Source organism: Camarhynchus parvulus, chromosome 5, assembly GCF_901933205.1.
Source record: "Camarhynchus parvulus chromosome 5, STF_HiC, whole genome shotgun sequence".
Classification (NCBI taxonomy): domain Eukaryota; kingdom Metazoa; phylum Chordata; class Aves; order Passeriformes; family Thraupidae; genus Camarhynchus; species Camarhynchus parvulus.
The window spans coordinates 17,995,100-18,021,077 of NC_044575.1; the positions used below are offsets into that span (position 1 = coordinate 17,995,100).

Below are 25,978 nucleotides of genomic sequence, written 5' to 3' on the forward strand. Positions count from 1 at the left end.
GTGTAATAGGAAATGTGAAAAGCCTAGGAGAAAAATACAGTAATTATTATATTGTCTGTAGTTTAATTTGAAAGACTTTAAACAGGAGAAACTGAGGAGAACCCCTAAGACATACAGGATGTATTTTAATCAGGTGCCAGTTAGAACGAGCCACTTCTACACTTCTGTACAAAACTCATTTTAGACTGAAGGAAAACCAGTGCTAAATGCAAACTGTTGATACCTTTTATTTTATTGACAACAGGGAAGGGGCAAGGGTTGCACTCTCAGTACTTGAAGTACTGCAGCATTCTAAATAAGAGTAGCTCATAGACTAAAGTTGTCCAGGAGAGATTTAAAAACCTGCTCCTCTATTTAAGCTACTGGTTATGACATGGAGTAATGACACCAGGGATGTCCTTTCCTTCAGTTTGCAGATAAAGCTGTCTGAGGCATAGCTTGAAAAAAAATTCCTCAACAATCTAGCAAAGGCCAGCAGCAGAACTGAGAGCAAAGTCCTTATCTGACACACGCACCTACTGGCTTTAGCCACTATCCAATGCCATTTCTCCCCCTTATCCAGCTTCTTACAGCAGATGTCAGCCTCCAGCGCGGAAGAGTGGGCAGATCCCTGCATCTACCTAGAAACTCTTTGTTTTGAATTCTGTAGTTGAGTGGGAGTAACAAGTTTGAAGGCAGTTTGGAACATCAGAGTGAGTTACAGGACTCACAGAAAGCAAAAAAAACCCATCCTGTCTTCAAGTGGCAGCCCCTACGTGCATTCCCAACGGAGGTGACTAAACAATAACTCCTGCTCATGTTTCACTGTGATGCTGCCACAATGATGCACTGTTGGGTAAACAGGTGAAATCAGTTCTAAGAGGCTCTTCAGCATATGATATGATCAGAGAAGCCTAGATATAGCTTTAGCTTTTGTAGAAAAACATACCAGCACAAGTCTCCACTAAAATCGGCTGTGAAGCTCTCAAAGAGCAAGGAAATGAATAGCAATGTTTTCATCCACTGCTGATTACAAATGGAAGTCCTTCTAGATGCTATCTGACCCCACTTACAGTGATGAAACTTAAGAAAAACAATAAAAGGCAACAAAAAAAGCCACTTTTAATATTAAGACCTCAAAAATCATCTTGATCTTGGAAAAATAAAAATAAAGATTATTTATAAATTCAAAAACAGGACAGACAATATTATCTTGAAGTTGGTTTTTAAATTTAAGTAAAGGAGAAAAATCACTAAAAAAGCTTCAAAATCTCCCTAAAATGAAAAACATCTAGGAACTCTACAGCAGTCCATGACATCCTGAGTCTTGGAACACAGTACTGATGTACACTTGTGCCAGTCAGATCTTTATCTGGAAAACCAGATTTTTACTAGAAAAGACACCAAGCCCTGAATTCCATTAAGGTGCTTATTCTCCTTGGCTGGCCCTGCTTACCTGATTCCTCTCCCGGGATACGGGAAGTATTAAACATCCTTTCCCACTGAGCTGAGCAGAGCGGAACAGTGGATCCCATCAAAAGAATCTGTGAAGCAAACACACATTAAAATGTAATTTTGCATATACAATCAGAAAATTAAAAAGTAAAGAAAAACCCCCAAGACCTCATTAAACAAAGGCTTCAGAAGAGTAAGATTCATAATACATTGATGCAGTGTTGAATTTTTTCCTCCGTGTTCATGGTCTTTCCTTAAACTACATGTGGAATACTCCATAGACATTCCAGAACCATTATTTTTTCCCCTTTTACCAAAAACTCACCCTCCATGAGGGAAGACTGAAGCTACCTAGCACCTGAAATCCAAAGAGTTCTCCATGGGTTGTCTGAATGCAAAATTTAACACATGCAGCATGCATTAATTCACTCTTTTAAGCTATTTATGGCTGTGTAGGAACAAAAGTTCACACTTCTCAGATTTGTAGTTCCATACAATTAACCACATTCCTTCAATGATCTTGAAAAAAACTACTTAATTGTTTCCACAGTCTGTTTACTACAATACACAGGCACTGGATAGTACAGAAACTCAAATGGGATTTGCCTATCTTTTTGCTACCTAGAAATTAGTGCAACACAGGATGCTATCATCATATTAAGCTGGCCCACTCTTGGTGTTAAGTGGCCTCCAGACCTTTATCCCAATCATCCTGTATTGTATCCATACAATTCTGTATTTTTGATAGTTGCTAGTTTCTGCTCATGTGCAATTCAAGTGATAGCCAAGATGATTTGGACCACAAAAATTTGTAACAATAAGACATTCCTCTCCTCTCCCATTCTGAAAGCTGGTCAGCTTCTCACAGATTGTGCTGGAAAAACATCAAAAGCCATTTAAACTGATATACATACTGGTTTGATTTCTTGTCTGTCCAGTTTTTTCCGATAGAGCAGGATGGCATGGATAACATTACCAGCTCTAGCTGCCTGCAGGGTTGTGGGACGTAAAGAAAGGAAGTCCTGTAAAGTAGATAAGAATCATAAGTTAATGATTACCAGGCTACATTAAAAAAAAAAACCAAACCTGAGAGTACTTCTCATCCACATACTTAAATGTTTATTCTGAACAATGTAGAAAAGGCTTTAAAATTTATGAAGTTTACAAATGCAGTGAGCTGATGAAACTTATCTTCAGCAGTCACAATCTCCTTAAATATTATTAATCATTTGAGTAGAAAAGACAGTGCTACATAAAACTTGATCCAAGACCATAATATTTCTTTTTTCCTTTTTATTTTCAATCTTTTACAATTTCACTTCCTGTATGTACATTTGCTAGCATGAGCACATGCCTCCTTCAGCTGTGTTACCCATGAAGTTTTACATGGAGCTTTTGGAAGATTACTCTTTACAGTAAGGACAAAACTGCTTAAGTCATTATTGCATGAGATTGCCAAAGCAGCAGCTGTGCTAGGGCTGCTAAGACAGGTGTTTGTGTCACATACTTCAGTATGTGGCATACCTGAAGGTACCTGAAGACACTGGCTGCAGGTTATACCAGAAGAAAGAAAAACAAAGGTTATATCCTGAGTGGCAATAGATTTCTAAGCAGAAAGACACCATGAAGTAAGATGCCTGCCAGAAATGTTACAGTTTCTATGCAACATAAGATGTTTATAGGATTTATTTACCCACCATTGCAAAATAGTTGCTATTAACCATGATTGGTCCACGTCCCCTAAGGTAGATGTATTCTTCCCACCAATCACTAACCTGCAGCAGGAAGGAAAAACAAAAGCAGTAAAATCTCATCATTTCCACAGTTTATGTCTGTTGATGGCTCCACAAGACAACATTCCACCCAGAAGTGGGAAGGAAACTGCTAGCACTTAAAAAGACAATAATCCCCACCCTGTTAATTTCTATCAGACTTAGGGAAAACAGGGGGGAAAAGGGTGAGAGAACTAAATCAAATTCAACTATATCTCTCTGATAAGGTTTCAAAGAAGTCATGATCTTTGCATGATCTCTCCATATTTAAAATGTATCAGATCTCCTGAATGCTTCATAGCCTTTGCCAGGACAAGTTAGGCTACCTGGGTATGTTAGACAATATATGAAGAAGGAATTAACATTACAGTTCTCACTATGATGTTGAGGGTAGGATTTTTTGGTTTTGGTAAGAAAAAAAAGGAAAAAAGAAAAGACAGCTCAACAACTCAATTGATACAGTTCTTTATTTTTCTTATATTTGGCTCAGTTGCTCTATATGAAAAAAACTGTTCTAAATCATTCTTCTAAACTACCCAGGTAGCCAGGCCCATTATTGAGTTATCAAGCTCAACAAGCAAATAAACAAACCCCAAAAGCAATCCTAACAGCAAAATTCTCCAGAACAACAAAATGCAAAGTAAGGATTAATTTTTTCAAGTTTCATTCACCTTTGCTCACCATACTGTTTACCAAATCACACAAGCTATTTACACACAAAGTCACATGCACTTAAAAAAAATATTAAGCAGTTTCAATTCCCTTCTTTTACGTTTAAGAAATAATGCAGTTTAAGCCAAAAAGAACATCAGGGAACAAATAATGTAATTTGAACAACTGAGCTTCCTATTTATCTACTTACATAATTGGTGGCCCACCAGGATTTTAGCTTCAAATACCACTGAAGCCTTGGTCCCAAATTAAAAGCAAAATCTTTGGCAAGACCCTCCATTCTTTTGAACTTTTCATCATCCATAAGTGGTCGAACTGACTCCAGATACTAGAACACAAGAAAAGAATCAGTGTTCCTGATTAGTGCAGGAACTAATACATAGCTTCTCACCATTCCTATATAAAGCATTTAACATTAAACAAAGACTATCCACTCTCAATCCATAAGGCTACAAGTACCATGTTCTTAAAATAAGAGTATATGCTCTTCTAAACATCTGCTGCAAACTTCAAAAAATATTTCTTCAGACATTTGTGAGCAAAACACAAGTGGAAGAGGTAACTTTTCTAAATATTTTCCACTCCAAAGGGTAAGGTATGCTACTTCTTCAGTAGCAAACAGAGATTTTTCTTTTTCTCCTCTAAAAATCAAACCTTCAGTTTCTGTGACATAGTGCCATATTTACCCACTTTGCTACAAGATTTTGTGTTATGACACACACATTTAATAACACTGCACAACTGGGGAGGATAACAAAAATGTGCTTCAAACACCCTGGAAATCCCACTTTGTGGCACAGCCTTACAACAACAGGCATTATGTCATCCAGTGTGAATCACACTGGCTTCAAACTGTCACCAGTTTCACTGATTTGTCACAGCCTTTATTTTCATTTCCATGCAGAAGTTTGAATCTCTTACACCATATTAATACCACTATGCAGTTTTTCATGAGGCATGGCAAAGACACCCCAAAAGGCATCTAGGTATGGCTTCTGTGTTACTGAAGAAAATAAACTGGTGAATGTACATACCCTATTAACTGTGTCTTTAACAGCTGGAACTGGCAATCGTGGTAAAGATGTCTGGAAACTGTATAACATGGGTTTACGCCCTGAGAAAAGTTTTACAAGGGTCTGAAGAGAAGCAAAAACAAAATACACACACCAAATTATTAGGTTCAACAGAAGAAAAATAACAGTCTAAATGTGTAATGTAACTCACAGTCCTTTTCACTGGTAAATTATACTGTACTAGATTTGGGAAGCTACCCCATTTATCACAGTTTCACATGTAAAAAAAGGCCTTGGCAGAAACTAACTTCCTAAAAGTTAAACAACATGGCAGTGGAAGAGCAAGATAGGCATGGTCATTCCTGACCTCCCAGTTATCATCCTGTCACAGACAATATTGCTGTTTATGTAGGGCACACCTTGATCTCAATATAAATACAGTTACTTAGCACTTCTTTTCTTCATACATTCCCCTCTGGAAAGATTAAAAAACTAAAATCTACCAGTTGACCTTTTACTATATTACACAGTAGATACTAAAAACATACCTAAATTGTGCTTCAAAACACAATCATTATCAAGCCTGTGACTCAGCTAAGGTTTCTAGATAACTACAGTAATCTTTAAATATAATAATTATGCTTTTTATCATGGCCTAATATTTTCCAAAGTTACAGCTCAACATCAGTAATAGGACTGATGTTACAGGGAGTTAATTCAAGCATGAATCAATCTCAGGTAGTCTATAGCATGATTTGAACACAGCAAATTGTGCAAGCATGCCAGTGTTACACCCAGTGCTTGTGTTACCAAAAAAACCCCCAGCAACGAAACAAAAAAGCCAGAGAGAACTTAGCTTCAGATATTGCAGCATCTCCTGTGCTCCACAGGAGAGTGAAAACAGAAGCAGCTTTTCTGTCCACCACTACTTTTCAGTTGCAGCACACACTAAGCTGAAATTCTAGGCCATGCAACTTCTCGGCTACTCATGGAAGGATTTTGACACTGCCACCATATTTCAGCATGAAAGCCGAGTGAAGTGACTGGATTTTCCAACAACCCAGTGGAACTTTTACTGTCAAAGTGTAATCCTGGTCCAATACACAGGATAATATATATAAGCCAACAGACAAGATAGAATAAAACAGAGGATGTCATTTCACTACTAAATTCTGAAAACGTCTCCTAACAAAACTGTTGGAATGTGGAGCTTTTCCCTCTCAGCTTCCTGGGTCAGCACAGCTAGAGGAGACAGTTTTAGGCAGCACAAAACAACTAACAATTGCAGAGTATTACCAGCAACAAAGACCTCCCTGCAAACGGATCTGTATCACAGCCACTAGATGTACATGGGATGCACCACAGTGGGCTGCCAATGAAATCCAGTTGTGCTTCAGGACAAGAAAATTTTGGAAACAGGTGGGAAAGAGAAAGCTCAGCTTTTCATCTGGAAATCTAATTTCATACTTGGAGACAATTTTATTCCAAAACTCTTACACCAGAAAAGGCTAAAATTATTTTAAGAGAGCACCTGCTCAACGGACAAAAACCAGCAAACACATTTCACAGTACTTATCTCTAAAGAAAACTTGTAATAGAGAAATTATAATAGCTTGAGACCAATATAGTGCTCTGACAGACACACACATTTCATTACATCACTGATTTCATATGCAGACACAGCAAATAATGTCATTCTAACAAATGTTGCACCTCTTCACATACAATTACCACTTTTTAATTTATTTTTTTTAAATGGCAACTAATATTTGGATTTTCCCTAACACTGATACAGGAAATTTGATTTTTCAAGGTGAAATATGCTGATTAAAAGTGCCACCAGACTTCCAACCAGTCTGAAAAATCACTTTGTACTGTGACTGAAATTAGAGTTCAGGTTTTTGATCGGCATGTTCATTTGAAGAGAAAACACTATTATAAAAATCTAGAAAGTTAGGGTAGTTGGAGCTGTTACACTAGTTTTGCTGGGTCTAGTTACATAGCCCTTCATAGTAGGTATACATGAGACACTGTTGGGCATACACCTTCGGTGTTCTGTACTTTTAAACACATACAATACACAACAAAATACATATGCAACATACATGGTAGACAAAAATTGATAAATACAATATGCACCAAAGCACGGTAAGTAGCATTACAGTTCATACTGCTTTAAGGTTGATAAGGCAATATTAAGAGCTTTGAAGAATCTATCTGGTAGGACATGCTGAAAACCAAGGCAGCTGCAGCTCCAAGCAATTGACAGAAAGCCTTACCATTCAGAGCCTGTGCACTGTACCAGTTTGAGTCATGAGGCTGCTACAGCTTCCAGGAGAAACCATCAATTAGAAATTTCACTTGTACCCGACAAACATTAAACTCTATTTTAGTGTACACCATTCTGGATATCTATCCTTTAATAGCTCCCATAATAAACCATGACCTGTGCTTAGTTTAACACACATCTGTTAATTTCTGAGGCTGCAGAGACTAATTTTATCACAGTACAGAAAGTGAGCTATTCGTACCACAATACAGGCAAAAGTGAGATGAAAGAAAAGTGTGTCTAAGTAGTAAAACCTCACTTCATCTCTTGCAGCACCGACATCTACACTTCCTCACTTTATACCTACCATATCCTTTACGAATCCTTTTCCAAAGCACCACAACAATCAATCCACAGGAGACATACCACTCTCACCTTATCCTTATCTGAAAACTGCATAACATGCTACCTACACCTTGTGCTTCTTCCCCACCTCATTTTGGAGACATGCCAATAAATCAGTTGAAAGGACACTCAGCAATATTTTCTTCAAGCGGAAGAAAAATTTTATAATGGATGACTAGAAATCCTAACATTATGACAAAGAATTAGCCCTTCCTGTGAGGACAAGATTCTTTGGTGCTGCAGCCAAAGATCTTTAACTGCACTTGCACATAGAAAAAAAGCAGGTATTGAGTCACACAGGCCCAAGGCATTGGACAACTTAGAAGTTACTCTTGAAGTGTTCATTCTTCCTTCTAAAAGGCCATGATGAAGAGTTTCATTACAGCATTAGAAGGGTGACAGCAGAAATAGCTGCCTAACAGCCTCCTGTCCCATGACACAAAAAACACAAGAAAGAAATAAAACTACAAAATTTTCCCTTAAGGCTTTGAATACTGATCAGTTAGAAGCTAAGATGAAATGAAACCAACATATCCTTACCATCCAAAACTTGGTGCCAGCACTAAGCTTGCCATGCTCAGAGAAAATCCAACCATGGTAGGAGAGCAGCATTTTCAGGGAGTAGCGCATTGTGACGATAAGGGCAACCCAAAGCCCTGTGCCAAAAAGTACTCCACTCACAATGTTCTGTGTTTGGTTTGACATATAGCCACTATTTAAAACAAAAGCCAGCACATGCCAGTTAGTGTCCATTTAAGCTCCAAAGAGAAGGTGGTATTGCAAACATAAGTCTAATAGTATGGACAGGCCTTACGCAAGCGTTATGCCTGCTTGCCCTGCTTTCATACATTCCTTTCCAAAGACCTTTTCAAGCAGCAACATCAAAGGCCACAAAAGTTTCCAAATGTACCTCCCAAATACCCAGAACTATGCAACCTCCCTATTTCATATCCTCATACAGCTGTTTATTTGGCTTATGGTGTCACAAATGTACTGCTCCAAAACTGATACATTTTAACAGGAATAGCTTTAAGAGCAGCTGCAAACAAAACTAATTTCCCTTTAGAGAAACATTAACATTTCAGTCTACTTACGTTGTATCAAGTGTTCTGTTGATCTTGGCTATTATCCCTAAGGAAGGATCAATTTTAGCATACATGGTTGACATCACACCCACAACTACAATGAGCCAACTAGATGGGCTAGCAGGGTAAACACCGGTGATAATTCCGTTCTGGAAAGAAAAGCCTTCACATAATTTTTTCATACCAAAGTGACTGACTTCATATTACCATGGAAAGAAACAAAAATCAACACATTAAAGTCATTTAGTTATAAACAAATAGTTAAGATTATCCAACATTTTCTTACATGAGATTATCTCAGCAGTAGGAAATGGATTTACTTAACTTTGATTACTACAGAAAATTATAACAATGATATCAACAATGAAAGGAATTTTTACATTCTCTTGTAGACACCACTGATCCTGCTGCAAGTCTTACTAAAAATAGCGAAACTAACAACTCTGAAACAAAGGACACTTCAATAATTTCAACTTTCACTGAATTAGACCCCATGTACATGAATACATGGCAAAAATATCCTACCAAGCAAGACATTGAGAACCAGAATTAACTTTTTTAATGCAATTTATACAGTTTTTTCTCATGGCTTTATAAGAAAATTTTAATAATATCTCTGTTAATATGTTTATGTTTTTGAAAGAGATGTTGAAGATAACCTGTAGTTTATGTACATTGCTATTATAATCCATGAACAAACCAATCTTTATCAAATACCTCATCAGAAACAATACTACTTGGCTATAATAAAGAGTGTACCTTGTACCTCTAAGATATATGACACTAAAGATCAGAACTAGTTGTACTTTTGACTTCTGCTAAAAGATTACATTATTATGTGGTGCATTAGGAAGAGAATGAAGTCAGTTAATTTCTACATCTGCTTCATCTTGCTTCCATAGAGTAAATAAAAAATATGTACCCTTTCAGTCTTTACAGTATCACCCTGTGCCATCTTCCTCAGCACCCCTTGTCTTAAATAAAACCCCCTAAGTCTTTCACAATGAGGAACCTTATTTACCATAAAGGAAAAAAAAATCAGTTCTCCCTAAAAAAACTTCAATAAATTCATAAAACATTAAATAACCAGTAAGTTTGGTGGAGTGGACTAGTTTAGCATACCTTGAATCTGATGAACTTCTTCTTCCATGAATAGACACCAGACAGGTAAATCTGTTTGAGTGCCTCATGGCTCATACGCAGGTCAATCCCATCTGGAGTTACTGTAAACTGAAAAGCTACTGCCTGATGAGCTTCCGCCATTTTCAGAGAGAGATCTGTCAAAAAACAAAGTTTAGAAAGAGCATTTCCCTCTTGTTCAGAGAACTAGGACCTAGTCCATCTCTAGCAAGATATGGCAAATCTTGGCCATGATTTTGGCAAAGATTTCCAAGTATGAAAAATGTATATATACTACTTGCCTTTTCCTTACAGGCTCTGCTTGCACGTCAGTCTGAGTGTCCTGAAGGTTAATTTAAGGCACCTCTTTTAACCAAAACAGCTGTAAATGGAAACAAAACATTCGTATAACTCAGGCATTTTGGCAGCATCACAATAGCTGTGTATCACCTATACATGCAATATGTAAAAAAATCAGAGCGGAACAGAAAGTGAAAGCCAAAACATTTAGAAAAAGCATATCACAGGTACAGAGCATCTTACATTTCAAAGAAGATTCAGAAAATGTTTTATCTGAAACAAAAGGTACCTAAAGTTTTCACCTCAGCTGGAAAAACAAAGCTGCTTCTGGCCATATCTTCTCCCAAAATCTTTTTCATATCCTAATTTCAGGATGATTACTCAAAGCACTAAGAGACTATAGTTCCTGTGGCTCTGTGCTGTGACTGGCAAATAACTGCAAAAATCAAAACTATGCAGAGTTGAGGAAACCAAATCATAACTGTCAGAAAAATTACCTCCCCAAAGAAATCTGAAACTATGATGAAATTTCATGGAATTGCAGCTCAGCTTAACTGCCCAAACAAATCTCAACAGCCATGCCAACATAGACAGAAGACAATTATACTGAGCAGCCACATAAGACTCAAACCAAAACTGCTGGAAGTTAAAACAGAAATGTAAACCCAATGTAGCCCCCCTAAGAATCCCACCACGTGCCTGAGAGTGTTCTGCAAACACCTCTTGAATTCTGTCAGGTCTGGGGCTGCAACCACTTCCTTTGGGACCCTCTTCCAGTGCTCAACCATCCTCTGGGTGAAAAACCTTTCCCAAATACCTAACCTAAACTTCCCCAACAGAGCTTCAGACCATTCCCTTGGGTTCTGTCACTGGTTGGTCACCAGAGAGGAGAGACCTGTACCTGCCTCTCCTCTTTCCCTCACAAGGAAGTTGTAACTGCAATGAGGATTTCTCTCAGTCCCCTCTTCTCCAGGCTCAGCAGAGTGAGTGATCTCACCGGCTCTTTGTGCCCTTTCTCCCCTTCAGACCCTTCACCATCCTCACCGCTCTCCTCTAGACTCTTTCTAAGAGCTTTATATATTTTATCACATTGTGGCACCCAAATCTGCCCCCAGCACTCGAGGTGAGGCCACCCCAGAGCAGAGGGGTCAATCCCCTCCCTTTTCTGGCTGGTGATGCTGTCCCTGATGCTCCTCCTGGCTGCCAGGGCCCTGCTGACTCAGATCCAACTTCCCACAAACAGGACCCCCAGGGCCCTTTCCTGTAGCACTGCTCTACAGCCTCTCATTCCCCAGTCTGAACACACATCCAGGGTTGCCCCAACACAAATGCAGAATCTGGCACTTGTCCTTGTTAAACTTGTGGGTAATTCCATGGCATTGCTTAGTTCCCGTAACTAGCATTTATACATAAACACCCTGAAGTTACTCCCACTAATTATTGATTCAGATGAATTTTTTTGAGCACTTACAATTAGAAAGTAGATTTTTGCACACAGACTCTATGTATAACATTGAAATGCTCAGAACCATGCATTCCTGAGGAGACCATCATGATTCCAAAGTCGGTCTCTTGTGTAACTTAATTTATTAGCTTACCAAAATTTTCATGCATAGCTCCAAAAGCAATATCCTCCTAGAAGTATGACTAAATAGTAGTGGAATTTATTGTCCTATCTGTAGGTCAGGATTCAAGGGCAAGTGTTAGATTGAGATTGGTACAAAACACATTATCAATACCAAGGGTTTTAAGGTTGCACTGGCATTTCTATGTAAGCAAAATCAAAGAAAGTACAACTACTTCACCCTTTTTAAATCCTAAAAGCTAGAATTCACATTTTGTTTGCAAACCTAAAGCTAGTAATTAAATTCTGGTAGACTCTCATGCCTGTTGAACAGCACGTGAGGACTAACCAGTGCAATTTAGGTGGGCATTTCAAAAGCAGTTCATTATGACCAGAGTGCTGCTCCTCTAGTCTGTAAATATTCTACTCAACCAAAGTCACCTGAAACACAAAGAACGGCTGCCAATGTGTATGAGCAGAAAACCAGGCACTTGGAATGCAGCAATAACAGGAGGCTTAGGAAAAAGTACACAATACAGAAAGAGAAGGAATACTCAGCAGAGATGAATGAGGCAAGTGCTGTTGCACATCATCTATTAAGACTGCTGACCAACAGGCATGGATTCTTTGCAATAGTTAATGTGCCTGTTCCTGGACCAGCCTACAGTGATCCACCCCTGCAATACAGATACTGCTACAGTGCCTAATGGTAATTCACAGATCTCATAAATCCATCAGCCACTGCTCAGGTTTTAGAAGCTGGGTGAATCAAGTCACCTAAAGCTCACAGTATCCTAGAGATCGTAGGCAATTGATTTATGTGTGTGTAGTGTCTGATTAGAATAACGAAGAACAAATTAGAAGAACACAAAGTTCTTTGAACACCAGTTTCAAAAGCTTTAACACAAGCCCCGTGTGCCCGAGTAACAACTGCAATTTGTAGTACTTAATGACTGTCACTAACAACTACTTATATGGGCTCTGCTGTAAGCAAGTATGAGGAAGTCAAAGTCAGCTGTCCATTCATTCATTTAACTTGGTCATGACCAGCTGACAAGAGAGCAGTAAAGCAGGGAGAGGCAGCAGTAATACAGGGTATAACCTGAACTCAACAGGTTGTGCAAAAGCTTTCAAAGTTAAGAAATTAGTGGCACTATTAAGAGTGGGATGATAAAACCCCAACAAACACGTACAAAGAACTCAACCGTATTTGCATACAGGGAATCAGGCACCTGGATTTGTCTCAAGAAGGGCCAACAGGTTCTGCTCAGTTCACTCATGGAATTTTGTATTTTGGAATGCCAATGTCTTAAGTACAAGATCAGCTAGTTTCCCTTACCCTTCAACTCCACTGTGACTTCTCAGCCTAGAAACTTTTAATTAACCTCCTCTTTGTTTCTGAATGGAAAGAATTTCAGGAACCCTTTCGTTTTTAAGCACATGCTTTTTTTTACTGCCCAAGGCAGAAAAAGATTCTAAATAGAGTTAAGCATTAACAGTCAACCTGGCATTTTAATGAATTAAAATGTAGCATTCTCATAATAATAAATAAGCTTCCTTAAGGAAAATATTCCTTATTCCCAAATGAAAAAAAAAATTAATCCACCAATAAATAATCCTGAATAAAGCAAATGAGCCCTGAAAACAAATACAGTCCAGTTCTAGGACTGTACTGCTTGACATTAAGATGTGAAACAATAAAGCAGCTTGTTTCTTTTCATATTCCTTTCCTTTCCTTTCCAAACCATAAGCCTTTAACACCGCCCTGAACTATGATGGCGGAACACCAAAGGCTTCCCGAGGCCGCCTCTGTGAGCACTTGTTTTGCTCCTGGCCGGCCGGTTTAATCCCGAGCGGGGAGCGCTTCCCCTCGGCATTCCTGCGCAGCCACGTGCCCCGCGAACTGGGGGAAAGGGCACGGGCGGAGCCTCGGCCTTTTCAACTCGACCGCCTCCGCTGCCGAGGCAGCGCCCTCATCCAGCACCCAGCCAGCGCCGCCGCAAGAGCGGCTTCTGACTGCGGGCACTCGGCTCTGCGGCCCATTTCTGCACTGCATATACTAATTAACCTCGTGAGAGCCATAAACAACAGCTTTTGACTTTCCTAGCAGCTTGGCAGAGTCCTACTCAAAGGGGAAAAAAAAACCTCAGCACAATAATTTCTACAACTCATCTGAAATGGCTATTTTCATTAAAAAATCACACACTTGCCCCTTAAAATCGGGTTTATTTGCGAGTTTTTTCCTTTTATTTAAAGAAGAAAGCTGCCTGTTCCTTGCTCTTATCTGGTTTTATTTAAATTCAAACATGCTGTAACAGTTGCAGATGTTTCTCCTCTTCCTTTTTCATACCTCTGCTTGAGCCAAACTAAACTAAGCACAATTTTTTCCTCACTGCTATAAACAAAAACTGCTAGGCTGGATGTCACTTTTAAGTCAAGAAAACACATTACACACAAGAAAGCTTGTGTGCTGATGGTCTGCAAAACTATGCTGCTCCATCTACTATGCAAAAAGTATCCTCACACGCTGTTATTTTTGCAGTTTCAGGACATTTACTCCACAAAGACTGAGGTTTAACTCACAGGCCTTATGACTTCAGGTTGCAGACACTGAACAGTCAGTGCTGGGACTCACATGTTCCTACAATCAAAGAAGGAGATAAGGGCTTCAGCTCTGGAAAATCTGAGGCTAAGAGAGGTCCTGTGTGCAAGATGCTTCCATTTAAGTCAGGCATGCAAGAAGTTACCAGTGGTTGGCAATGTCTCTCTGAAGCACAGTGAAAGAACTGCCATGTGCATTTTAAAATAGTAGCAAGCCATGATGCAAAAGCTAATTGCATTACAGCACAAAACAAGGTATTATTCTTGAAGCAGTTAGTCCTGGAAATTCTACTGAGCATGAATCTTTTTTATCTTTCTGTGGATTTCAACTTTACATGGATAAAGTGACAGTGCTAAAAAGAATAAAGTCACACTTATACCTCTCAACAAATGCAAATCCTAGGCTTTAAGGGGATGTCACTTGTTTCCTATACATTGCTTGGCTCATGCAATTCACTTTTCTCCCATTTCCTCTTCCTCTTGAATAGAAAAACCCCTGTCCTTTCTCCTTGTCAGAATTCTAAACATCTAACAAAAAGACACATATTAGTTAAACACAGTTTTCACATCAATACTCCTTCTCCTGCAAAGGAAATTAACAAATGCAGAGGAAAACTGACGAGGCCTCATTCACGTGATCCCAAACAGCTTTGATGAAAGACTTAATTCTATGACTCTCACTTTCAAGGTACATTGATAATTTAGTTTGAGTTTCTCCTCACAGGTCTCTGACACCTATTTATAGAATAGCTTTAATATGCAGGGCATATGACTGTCAGTAACCAAACCAACTCACAAAACAATTCTCTCCAATTATTCTACTTGGATAATCAAAATTTGACATTTTTCTACAAAAAGCAATGGCTGCTGCATATAGTTTTTCTGAGAACATGGCTAGGTACCACCACCCACAGGTTTGATACTGTAGAGCTCTCAGACACACATTCTTGGCACCCAAGGCAGAGAGTGTTCATAGATGGTGGGCAGACTTGCAGCATTATAGGTATGATGGCAGTTCTGAAATCAGAATTACCTGTATCATGGCATTTCTGAATTCAAAATTACCCAGAAACCCTCATAATTTCAGGTAGATACAAGGCACCACTAATCAAGCAATGAGAAGCATTTTATGACAAAGGCTTTGTCGTCTGACTCCTGCCAAGTTCCTACTAGGAAAGCTTAGAAGTAAAAAAAACCAACAACACAAAACAAAACAAAAAATCCAACGAACCACAACGGGAACTTGACCCTGAAGAATTCTTCATTTGTTTCTTACAATAAACTAACTTACTACAATAAGCTTGGCCCTCCAGTTTCAAATAGAGACTGGTGAGGAGAAAAGTGTGGTACTAAACTATTTAAAATGACATTATTTAAGGAAGCTTTCAAGTTAAGAAGTGGAGAAAAATAACAGATGAAAGTAAATTAAACCCAATTTTAATTAGTAAACATACTTAAAACTATATTAAAATTTCCATTTAAATCTAGACACCTTGAATGAAGAATGGTTTTGGAAAATCAAGCAACTACCCTAAAGTCTTGGTCTGACCCCAAACCAGTTTATTTAAAAGAGAAAAGTGAGGGGGAGGGAATCTATTTCTATTAACATGCAAATCAGTAAGAGTTACTGTTTGAATGTTAAAAGCAGCCACAGAAAACTAGAAAATAATTCTGGGGCTCCCAAAAGTTCTCGTAAAATACTAAGTCTGAAACCTCTTTAACTACTGAAAATATTGAAGAAATTTATCCAGTATTTTGCTGTCCACACATCAGATCTCCCTTCAGGAGGTGAGCTTGCTACAGCTTTTAAAAGAAAATGGACACACAAAAGATTTATATTGCATGTTTAGTGATAACATATTTTGACACTTTAGGATAGGCCACTGAATTTTAAGAGTCTGAGGACAGACTTAATGAAATTAAAGCCAGTATTGAAACACCTAAACAGCAGCACTGTGTTTGTGCTGAGACAGTGACCAAGTATTTTCTCTCAGCTGTGAAAACCATTACTATGGAAATTTGCATTTTCTATCTCCCAGAAAGCCAAAACTATGAGTGTATTTTGTTTTATACAGATCACTAAAGAACTTTGTATGCTCAAATCTGTTGATTTTATACCAGGCACTACATCAAAAGGAAGAGAATTCCAAACACTGAGATGTTTATCCAATCTCCTCATGCATTATTACACGTTTCACTTGGATTTCTGTTATTGATGGTCCTGTCAGTCCAAGCCTCTTCAGTACCACCTACACAAAGTATTCAGACGAAACTATGGCAGCTGACTTTGCCCAGACAGTGTGTTTGCAATGAAATTATATACAGTGAAGCACAACAAAGCCTGTGCCAACATCCTCAAATAACTTCCTAGCCTGTTCATTTATTTCCACACTTTGCCACCTGCTACAGTTCAATTGACCCATACAGTCATCCCAGAAGTGGATGCAAAAAACCAAAACAATAAAACCAACAGAAACCCCCACCCACCAGAGGGAAAAAACCAGCCGAAGTGAAACTGTTCATGGATTCAGGGGAATGGATTCAAGTACAGGGAATGAAACTGGGAGCAGTGGCTGACAAATTAAAGGTTTCACTGCCATCTAGATGGACCTTGGCAGGCTGGAGCACCAGGCAGGCTGAAACCTTGTGAAGTTCAGTAAGGAGAAGTGCAAAGTCCTGCAGGTGGGGAGGGCTAACCCCACTCACCAGAGACTGAGGGGCTGGAAAGCAAAGCTCAGCAAGCGGCACACGGGCAGGAAGGGGCCCTGGCAGCCAGGCTGCAGAGGATGCTGACAGAACCCTGGGCCATCAGGAGCACTGCTGCCACCAGCCTGAGGGAAGGGACTCTGCCCTTCCACTCAGTGCTGGTGAGGCCCCATCTCAAAAACTCTGTGCAATTCTGGGCTCCCCAATGACAGAAATGAAACTACTGGAGAGAGTCCAGTGAAGAGCCTGTAAGAAGATTAAGGGCTTGAATTATCAAGCCTGCAGAGATGCTTTAAGAAATTTAATGTAGGAGTTTTCATAAGACATCTGCTGTAAAAAATAAACTTATAGAGCACTAAGGCCTGAACAAGAAATCTTGTGCTTCAATTGCTTTAAATGAACAGCATACCTTAAAATTCAAATGGGTAGCAGCAGCCAAATATTCGAAAAGAGCAAGTTTTCTGCAACTGACAAAAATATGCCAGTAGTTTGGAGGATAAAAGAAGCTGGACTTTGAAGAATGAACCCTTTAGAAAATGATTCATCTCAGTTTTTCAGCGTTACTGCAGTAACTTTGCCTTTGCTGAAAAGCACCTAAGTTTTATTATACAAGGTTTTCAAATGCATATTGGGATTTTAAACACCACTACTGTGCCCAGTGAAAGTCTGCAGTTTTAAGGCAGCAGGTAGATTTCCTGAGCTGACTTTGAGTGCCCCATATCTTGCAGTGATATGGTGGGAAACTGTACAAGCACCTAATAAAAAATTAAGCTTGAAATTCAATGTTACATGTATATACACCTATCTAGAGAAAACACTGACTGCTCCTACCAAATGAAAAATGATTGTATTATCAATAATAAAATGGATGTGACTTCAGTAAAGTATATGGAGGTTTTTCATGGGGTTTTCTATAAATACAATCATTTCAGGCACTGAAGTATACACTGTACACCAGCACCCAGCACCGACTCAGTAACTCAAGGTCCCATCCACTCTTGGGTCAGATGGTGGGGAGGCAGTCACTCACATAAATGCCAAAATTCTGCCCTGCTGCAAGAGGATCGATAGGGTAATGCAGCTAACCAGGGAATGCCAAAAGGATGCCAAAAATGCTTTCAAGTGTGTGCATGTGGTGCTCCCTTGATGCATAGTTGAACAAAATTAAAGCTGTAGAAAAAGCATTCAGTTTAAGAGAAATCTAAACAAGCAGCAAATTTGTCTGGAGTTCTATGCCTTTCAAAGGAAATTCAGGTCTTGTTCTATAGAATCTTCAGTAAACAGTATAAAATCTGAAGATGAAACATTGAAAGACATGAACAAAAAGACTGTCTGGTCTCATATCTGTTTCTTTGATATTCTCTTAGGTAATGGCACCTTCCTGTATATTGCACTTATGCAAAAAGGTATCAAGATACCAAAGCCTCAAAAAGAGCAGTTTATTGAGGTTATACTTTGCTCATGTGATATTCCACAAGGTGCTCACTTCTGAACTTACTATAAAGACTAACCAGACACAATTATTCACTTGAGAATTTCTATTTCTAAATTGCTTCTTTGCCTACTAACCTTCAATAATGTCTAATCATGCTTCAGTATATGGGATGACACAGATACTTGCTGCTTTCAAGCCTTACCAATAACTCAATTATCTTACAATGACTGATCATATTTTACAGACACAGATCTTTAAGGGAAATATGAAGGGAGTGAAGCCAAATCGTATCTGTGCAAAAATTAGCCACAAGGATTAAGTTTACTCAAGGCTTCTCAGGTGAACCTAATGACTATGGCATACAAATAAAACAGAAACTAAAGAGTCACTCTCCTTTAAATGCTGAATTAACATAGCACTGATGTAAACAAAATTAGCCTGACAGGTGTTCTCATGACACGTAAGATGGGACAAGTTCTCATATTTGATTGTTGCTAATCATTGGCTCCAATCCTTCCCACCCTCACCTACACTTGACAGGTGTGGTCTCTTGGAATTGCAAATGTCTTTAAGGATTTCTCACAACTAAGAGATGAACAAATGCTGTGGCTCAAGCCAAGGTAGTGAACTGAACACATCTATCTGCCCAGCTACAGCAGCACTGGGACCCACACCAAACCTCACCCACAGGGGAGAGTTTGAAATCAGAACAGCTAAGAAGGCTTCAATTACTTGTGGCCCCACAGACAGTTTATGTCCTGACCTCAGCAGTTTTCCAAGATCACCTGTGGGTGAATATATTCATTATCCTCTGCAGATATCTCTTTTGGAATCTTGTGCCAATTTTCTTATTCCCTTCCTTGGTGGTAAACTGGAGCAACAGGTCTATATGGATGGAAAGAGATAATGACAATGGCCAATGAATGCAACATAAACATACCCAAACAGCTGTCTTCCTTAAAAGCAGGCTTCAGATCTGTTTGCCACACACAAGCCTTCTATCCCAGCAGCTCACTGGCTCTGGGATCCTGAATAAGTTAGGACACAGCACAAGGCAGACTCATTCCAATGCTCCTAGCTCCTAACAGACACTACACTGCAGCAATGGCAATCGCTCAGCTGTAGCTCTCAGACAGAAAGTCAAGAGAAACACTGTGAGCTTTGATTCACACACAGCTCTCAACTGCTCTGAGGGGCTGGATCAGATTGGAACCATTTCAGAAAAACTGATGCCAATGGAGAAAATAGTCACAGACCGCGGTTCTGAAACACTATTTTCCATTACACTGAATGACACTGTTTACACTGAACATGTCCAAGATGGCGAGGAACTGTGGAGTGACAGAAAGTTCATGTGCTCCCCACTCAGTTATTTCTGAGGGCTCCAGTAGTGACTGCCAGCTCCTGTGACAAGCAAGTTAATTTCAGGGGCCAGACTCCAATGTTAGGTTCAGTATCCAGTTTAAGACATCTAACCAAGTGTTTGTCTGCAGGCTTTAAACTTCCATTAGACTACTGAACACAGATGCCATCAAGATTTCTGGGTGTGCAGACTGTTTTCACCAGCACTTCAAGGAGAAAAGCCACAGTTAGTAAGTTGTCTTCTCACCCGATACGGAAACAGGCGAAGTGGAGGAGATTTGCAAACAATCTGTTAATTAATTACTAGGCCAATCCTAAGGAATATTAATCTCTACAGTTTCTGGATCATATGATCTCTCTCCTCTTCCCATTAGCATGCTCCTGTAGAAGATGGTTCCAAAATGTACACTTCAACAAATAAACAAACAAACCCCCAAAAACCCCAATAAACACAAACCACCAACATTCTCCAAATTCAAACCAGAAACTTTTACAGCTGTTGGATTATTTCTAGGGGTTTTTTTTCCTTATGCACGACATACTATACTATTGTTCCTAGGCCTCTTAGATCATTCTAGCCTCTACTGCAATACATGTTATATTGTTCACATCCCAGCAAGCTACATCCTCTGACCTTCTAGAAATCTGGAATAATCTAACAGAGAAGCATACTCTGCTAAAACCCTGTGCAGTTATCATACCATGCAGAAACCTCCCTCACCTCATAAAAGCTAGGCTCTAGACTGGGTATTTCTTTTTAACTGCTATAAAATACATACCCAGACATTTAGAATATACAAGCTGAACCCCTTCTCTCTCTTTGAACTTAATGAGCTTCTGTGCTCCTGCAGTAAAGAAGAATTATTATCTTCCCTATGACAACAAATGTTTCTGGAGTGACAGGACTTTGACGAGACATAAAAGATGTCACATTTTAGGACTTAAGAGATGCTGGAAAATGGACAACAACGTGTGGCGATGAGAAAGCAAACTGAGTTGACTGTTCTCACAGTACTTCAATGATTATTCACTGAACAAGGCTGAAAGACCTCAATAAGATCTTTCAGCTAGCATGAGGCTCTAAGACTGAACAACCGGTTCCAAAGATTTGCAAAAATATTTAAATTGACATTCACATTAAAGTTAACCCAGACTTGAAGAAAGTAGGTTCAGTCTTTGGATTGTGTTTTTCCAAATGTGGAGTTCATGACTACGATACAAGCATGCTGAAGGGCAAAGACAATGGGTTTGGAACGTTAAAAAAAAAACAACAACAAAAAAAACCAAAACAAAAATATACATAAAAAATACATCGTTTAGGGGTTTTGTTGACTGACTGGCGTTTTATCTGTGAATTTTTTTTCGGGGGTGGGAGTGTTTGTCTTTTTAGTACAAACATTTGCTCAAGTCGCCTTTCATCCCAGACTTTTGAGAGAAGACTCGGGATTCACCACCGCACCCCCCTCTCTGCTTCGGCTCCAGCCTCCCACCGTGCCCACCACTGTCCGGGGGGCACGGGACCCCCTCTCTGCTCCCCCACACGGAGCGGGGCCATCCCGGGCTGCGGGCGCGCCCCCGCCGCTCCCCCACACGGAGCGCGGCCGTCCCGGGCTGCGGGCGCGCCCCCGCCCCCGGCGCGCTCCCGGCGCGCCCACGTGACCGCTCCCAGAAGTGGGTGAAAGGTCGCGCCGCCGCGGCCCCGCCCCGCGCGTCCCCGGCCGCTCCAGGCTTTTCCACGCGCGCCGGGAAGGCGCTGCCAGACAAAAGTTCCCAGAGAAAGGACGGGAAGCGGTGAAAGAAGCCAAGCGCACCTCTCAGCGAGCAGGGGGGGGGCTCAGCTCCTGCAGCCGAGCGAGTTCTAGTCCGGTTCTCAGCGCTGAGAAGCCTCAGTAGTTCAAGGTTATGCTTTTCTTGAACAAGGAATAGTGATTTCCTCCTGGAAGAGGCTCTTCAATCAGGACTGAAACACCCCAAAATTTTAAAAAGCACTCAGGTCAGCTTAACTTGCAAACTAAGTCACGGCTGTGACAGAGCCGGACACCTGTGTAACCATGAGAAATTACATTTCCTGCGCTAACAAAGATCCACACAACACCAGCTGTGCTATTGCAAACTGGCAGTCATTAGTTTATATCGATATGCTTACAGGAGGAAAAGAACCTGCTAGTTACCACGGATGCCCACAACATTTGTTTTATGCAGCATCCAATGCTGATGGTCAGAAAAAGCATAAAGGAGTTAGCAGATCTGGAAAGTGAACACGTCAGACATTCGGGAAAACGTAACTGCAGAAGAACGAAGCAATCAGATCTCCATTTTCAGTGCTACTCCCCTACACACACGTGAAAAGGAAATGAGCAGTTTTCTGTCCTGTAATTTCCTTTAGACTGCAGATTGTCCTCTAAGTGCTGACAAACTGCCAGGTTAAGAGGAAGAATGAGACGTTTGTCTTGGTCCTACTTTGCTCTTTTCTCTTTCCAAAAAAGGTTCTTCCTGTTACAATTTCATCAACACTAGTACACATCTATTATAAGTGGATCGCAGCCCAAGTAATACTTTAAGTTCAATTTTCTATTTTAGACCAGAGAACATAGAGCAGAGACCAAAGCTTTGGGAATCTGAGGCGAGAAAATGTGATGCTGCGAGAATCTTGCTCTACCTTTTTACAAGGTCTAATTAGCATTCTCATGCAGTAAACCTGTCACGCCTTGAACAAGATACTACATTTCCTGTGTTTGCAGTTCCAGCAGTTTGTAGTGACTGCGGTGTTTATAGGTTTTACAGGCTGGAATCACACGGGCATATAGACTAGTCTCTCTCTCTCTCTCATACACACACACACAATAAATTCATTTTCGCACTCGAAAACCCACCACCGATGCCACGCCGCATGCACACTTCCACAGACGTGGAACTCCTCCCGGCTACGAGTCAGACCCACGAAGCTGCGGGTCACCCGTGTCACCTTTGTTTCGGTGGCGGCAGAGATTCAGCGAGTCTCCCGGTGTACCTGTGTCACACCGCTCCCCTGCCCCCATCCCCGCCCCTACCTGCAGCACCGAGGCACGATCCCTCACACCGGGGCAAACCGCGAGCACCGTGCCAAGGACACCGCGCCTTTCCAGGACTCTCCGGCGCCCGCCAGCACCGCGCCCACCACCCTTCCCTGCGTTCCCACCCTTTTCTCCAGCAAGGACGAGCCCCGCTCAGGAAGCAGCACCCGGCGCACTCGCACATACACCACGGAACTTCGTGCTCGACCTAATGGAAACAATAATTATGCTAAAACCGGACCAAGCGAGCCCGTCCGCCTGTGCCCGATGCTGCCCTTCCTCAGCCCCGAGGAAGGCGGACGGCGGCGCGCTGCGGGAGCGTCCCGGCTGCAGGGGGAAGGGAGCGGCAGCCCGCGGTGAATCAGCCGGGCACGGCGGGCACACGGCCGCCGCCGCCCGCCCCCGGAGCCGGGCCCCGTGCCGCTCACCTGCAGAGACCGGCGGCGACGGGCGGCGAGCGGGCCGAATGCCGCGGCGGCCGCTCGGGAGGGAAGCGGCGGTGGGACGGCGGCCGCTCCCTTGCACGCCCCGCGGAGGCGGAGCACGGAGGGCGGGGAGCTGCCGGGGGAGGGATGGGGTGGCCTGGCCTGGCCTGGGCGGATGGCGGGAGCCGGGACTCAGGAAGGCAGAGCTGCTGGGAAGTGCGGCCGTGGGGGCAGCGGTCCTGGGGTTGCGACAGGAGCCGGGAAACACGGTCCTTGTGGCCTCGCAAGCGTCCGCGGGAAAGAAGCTTCGGGGATGCGAGGAGGGGATCCGGGGCCGTAAATGAGGCGGGGAGAAACGCGCTCCTTGGAGGACGATTGCGAGAGGGGCACCTGTTTGGTGGTGAAGGGACTGCCAAGGAAAGTTGAGATTTCGAGGCCCCCAGCCCCTCTGTGAGCCCAAGGCGGTGGCTTTCCTGGGCTCTGGCATGAGTGGGGTCAGATCTTAGAGCAGGTGCAGATGGGGGTGTGAAGGAACTGCCAAGGGAAGGCGTAGGACAGCAACAGCTCTCCCTCCTGGTTCCTTTTGCTCGGGAGCCCTGGCTGGAGGGTCTTTCATTCGAGTTTTCTCTTTGGAGCCTGGGTTCTGACTGGCGCAAGGCATTAGGTGAGCGATATCCTCACAAGGATATCCTGGCGCAAGGGCAGAGCCCCAGTCGATATCCTCACAAGGATATCCTGGCGCAAGGGCAGAGCCCCAGTGAGCGTCAGCAAGAGCTTCCAGCCCTGGACCCTTCTGTATGGGAGCGCCAGCACGGAGCCAAGATAGACCCCTGTGGGAAGGACCAGCCAGCCCACTCTGCTCCAGCAAATAGTGGGATTTGAGGGAAATAAGTACACTCAATACATCTCAGTAAAAGTGACTACATTCTTTTAAAAATGCAAATTCATGAAAGCTATTAAAATGCAAAGGTACCAGTCTCAGGGCAGAATGGCAGTCAGTTTGAAAATAACTCGTTTTTGAATTTGTAATGAACTTGCCACTTTCAAGAGCTTGGATATCAGATGCTTTGTTTGATTTTAGCATGGTAACAGCTGGAATACTGCTCTGTCCCAAAAGGAGGTCATGGCCTGTTTGACCACAGTGGTGTCAGTATGGTGTCTCTCCTTCGAACTGCTAAGAGCTGGGATTCCTACATTTTTCACATGTGGGCAAACCCACCCAGCCATGCAATCCTTCCTGCTGCAATTTCCAGGATGTGTGGCTAAAAGCTTACAAATACACAAATGGGACCAAATCCAGAAGCGTGGATACTACAGACTAAATCTTTCCCTTACATTAACGATCATGTAGCATCAACAAAAAGAAACCCCCACTTCTGGTCAGAATTTTTCCTTCTAGTAGTGTATGCCTAATGATGTAATTTTAAGGTGTTATTCTTTCAGAAGGAAACATAAAGCCTAGGAAAAAAAGCCAGATGAGGAGAAGAAAAAGCAGAGGCATTTAGATCTATTAATATCAGCAGGGGGAGAAAGAAAACAAAAGAATAAATCATCAGCTACACCCATCAGCAGCACTCATATCTACATATATCGGGCTAGGATAGGAATAGTGGATAGGAATGTAAGGTGGACAGTTACAAGAAGGTAACTGGGTGGGAAAAATCATGTGTGTTTCTCATTAGGCACAGGGCAACCAAAATGCCATGTTAGGCATTTATTTATTGTATCTTGCAGGTGCCTTTTACTATCAAGATATTTGTATTAAAAAAAAGAACAAAAAATAACAAATCTGCCTTTTTCATTCTACCAGTACCTGTATACATATCTTAGTCTCCAGTCCTTGTTTTCATCTACACATGAAATCAGGAGAGTATCAGTCAGCTGAGAACATATCTTTATGTTAATTATTTTATTCTCCAAATAATTGTATGAGCTGCCATGTATTAGAAAGCGTTAAGACAGAGTGCTTACTTTAACATGATTAAGCCCCCTGCAGATAACCTTAGTAAAGAAATGAAAACTATTGCCTTACGTAAAGCTATGATGATTGCAACTTAGCTAAACCTGACTTGGCTCTGTTTAGCTGGCAAGTGTAAACATCACAGATAATCCTGTGAGTAATTCCCACTGGTCCTGACACTGGCATCTAGGTCAGGCTGTATTCACCCATTAACCCACAGAAGCCAAGTTGGTAGTTCTATAAGAAGAACCTAATCAGAACATTTTATGCCTTTGATTGTGGCAGTAGGCACTGCTGAAATGCTCTATCTCCTCTGCTAACTAAGAAGGTGACAAGATACAAGGTAATTCTGATGTCCATGGCTGCAACTGCAATTTTCTGTGTGCCCGCAGCATGGCCTGTGTTTCTGTAGCAACCTTGCACTGCTCAGCTAAGTTAACTCAGTTTTTTCCCTTTCATCGGCCTATTTTTAATTTCTAAAAAATTTTGAATATCATCAGCACAGACTGGGTGTGCTTGGTGCTGTAAGACCTGTTGTAATTAATTCTGATCCTTGTAATCCAAAGAAATCAAAGTAATCAGTGACAGATCATGATAATCTGTGTTTTGTCAGACTGAAATAATATCAGTTTACCAAGAAAGTTACGTAGTTCTTGATCTAAATATATTTGGTTATCTTACCCCAGGCCTTCAAGACTTTCTGGTTTCTGTACATGCAGCATGACTTCTTTGTAGCAGCTTTTCTTACTCAGTGTACCTACCTTTCATTATTTTTACTTTCGTCTGTTTTTAAGATGTGGCAA

General features: G+C 41.3%; 1 protein-coding gene across 2 annotated transcripts in view; it reads right to left on the bottom strand.

Moving 5' to 3' along the window:
- Positions 1-23,343, bottom strand: part of LOC115904177 (carnitine O-palmitoyltransferase 1, liver isoform-like) — a 39,051-nt gene extending 15,708 nt beyond the window's left edge. Inside the window, exons 1-10 of one of the 2 annotated variants that reach the window (XM_030949365.1) lie at positions 23,219-23,343; positions 10,072-10,151; positions 9,773-9,927; positions 8,660-8,799; positions 8,106-8,277; positions 4,913-5,014; positions 4,069-4,206; positions 3,132-3,209; positions 2,349-2,456; positions 1,436-1,523 (exon numbers count right to left, since the gene is read on the bottom strand). In XM_030949365.1, the coding sequence (XP_030805225.1) occupies positions 1,436-1,523; positions 2,349-2,456; positions 3,132-3,209; positions 4,069-4,206; positions 4,913-5,014; positions 8,106-8,277; positions 8,660-8,799; positions 9,773-9,913 (967 nt within the window). In that variant the 5' untranslated portion in view covers positions 9,914-9,927; positions 10,072-10,151; positions 23,219-23,343. Of the gene's footprint in view, positions 1-1,435; positions 1,524-2,348; positions 2,457-3,131; positions 3,210-4,068; positions 4,207-4,912; positions 5,015-8,105; positions 8,278-8,659; positions 8,800-9,772; positions 9,928-10,071; positions 10,152-19,984; positions 20,420-23,218 lie in introns of those variants that run through there. The other variant, XM_030949366.1, reaches the window with a different exon arrangement.
- Positions 23,344-25,978: the final 2,635 nt, after the last annotated feature.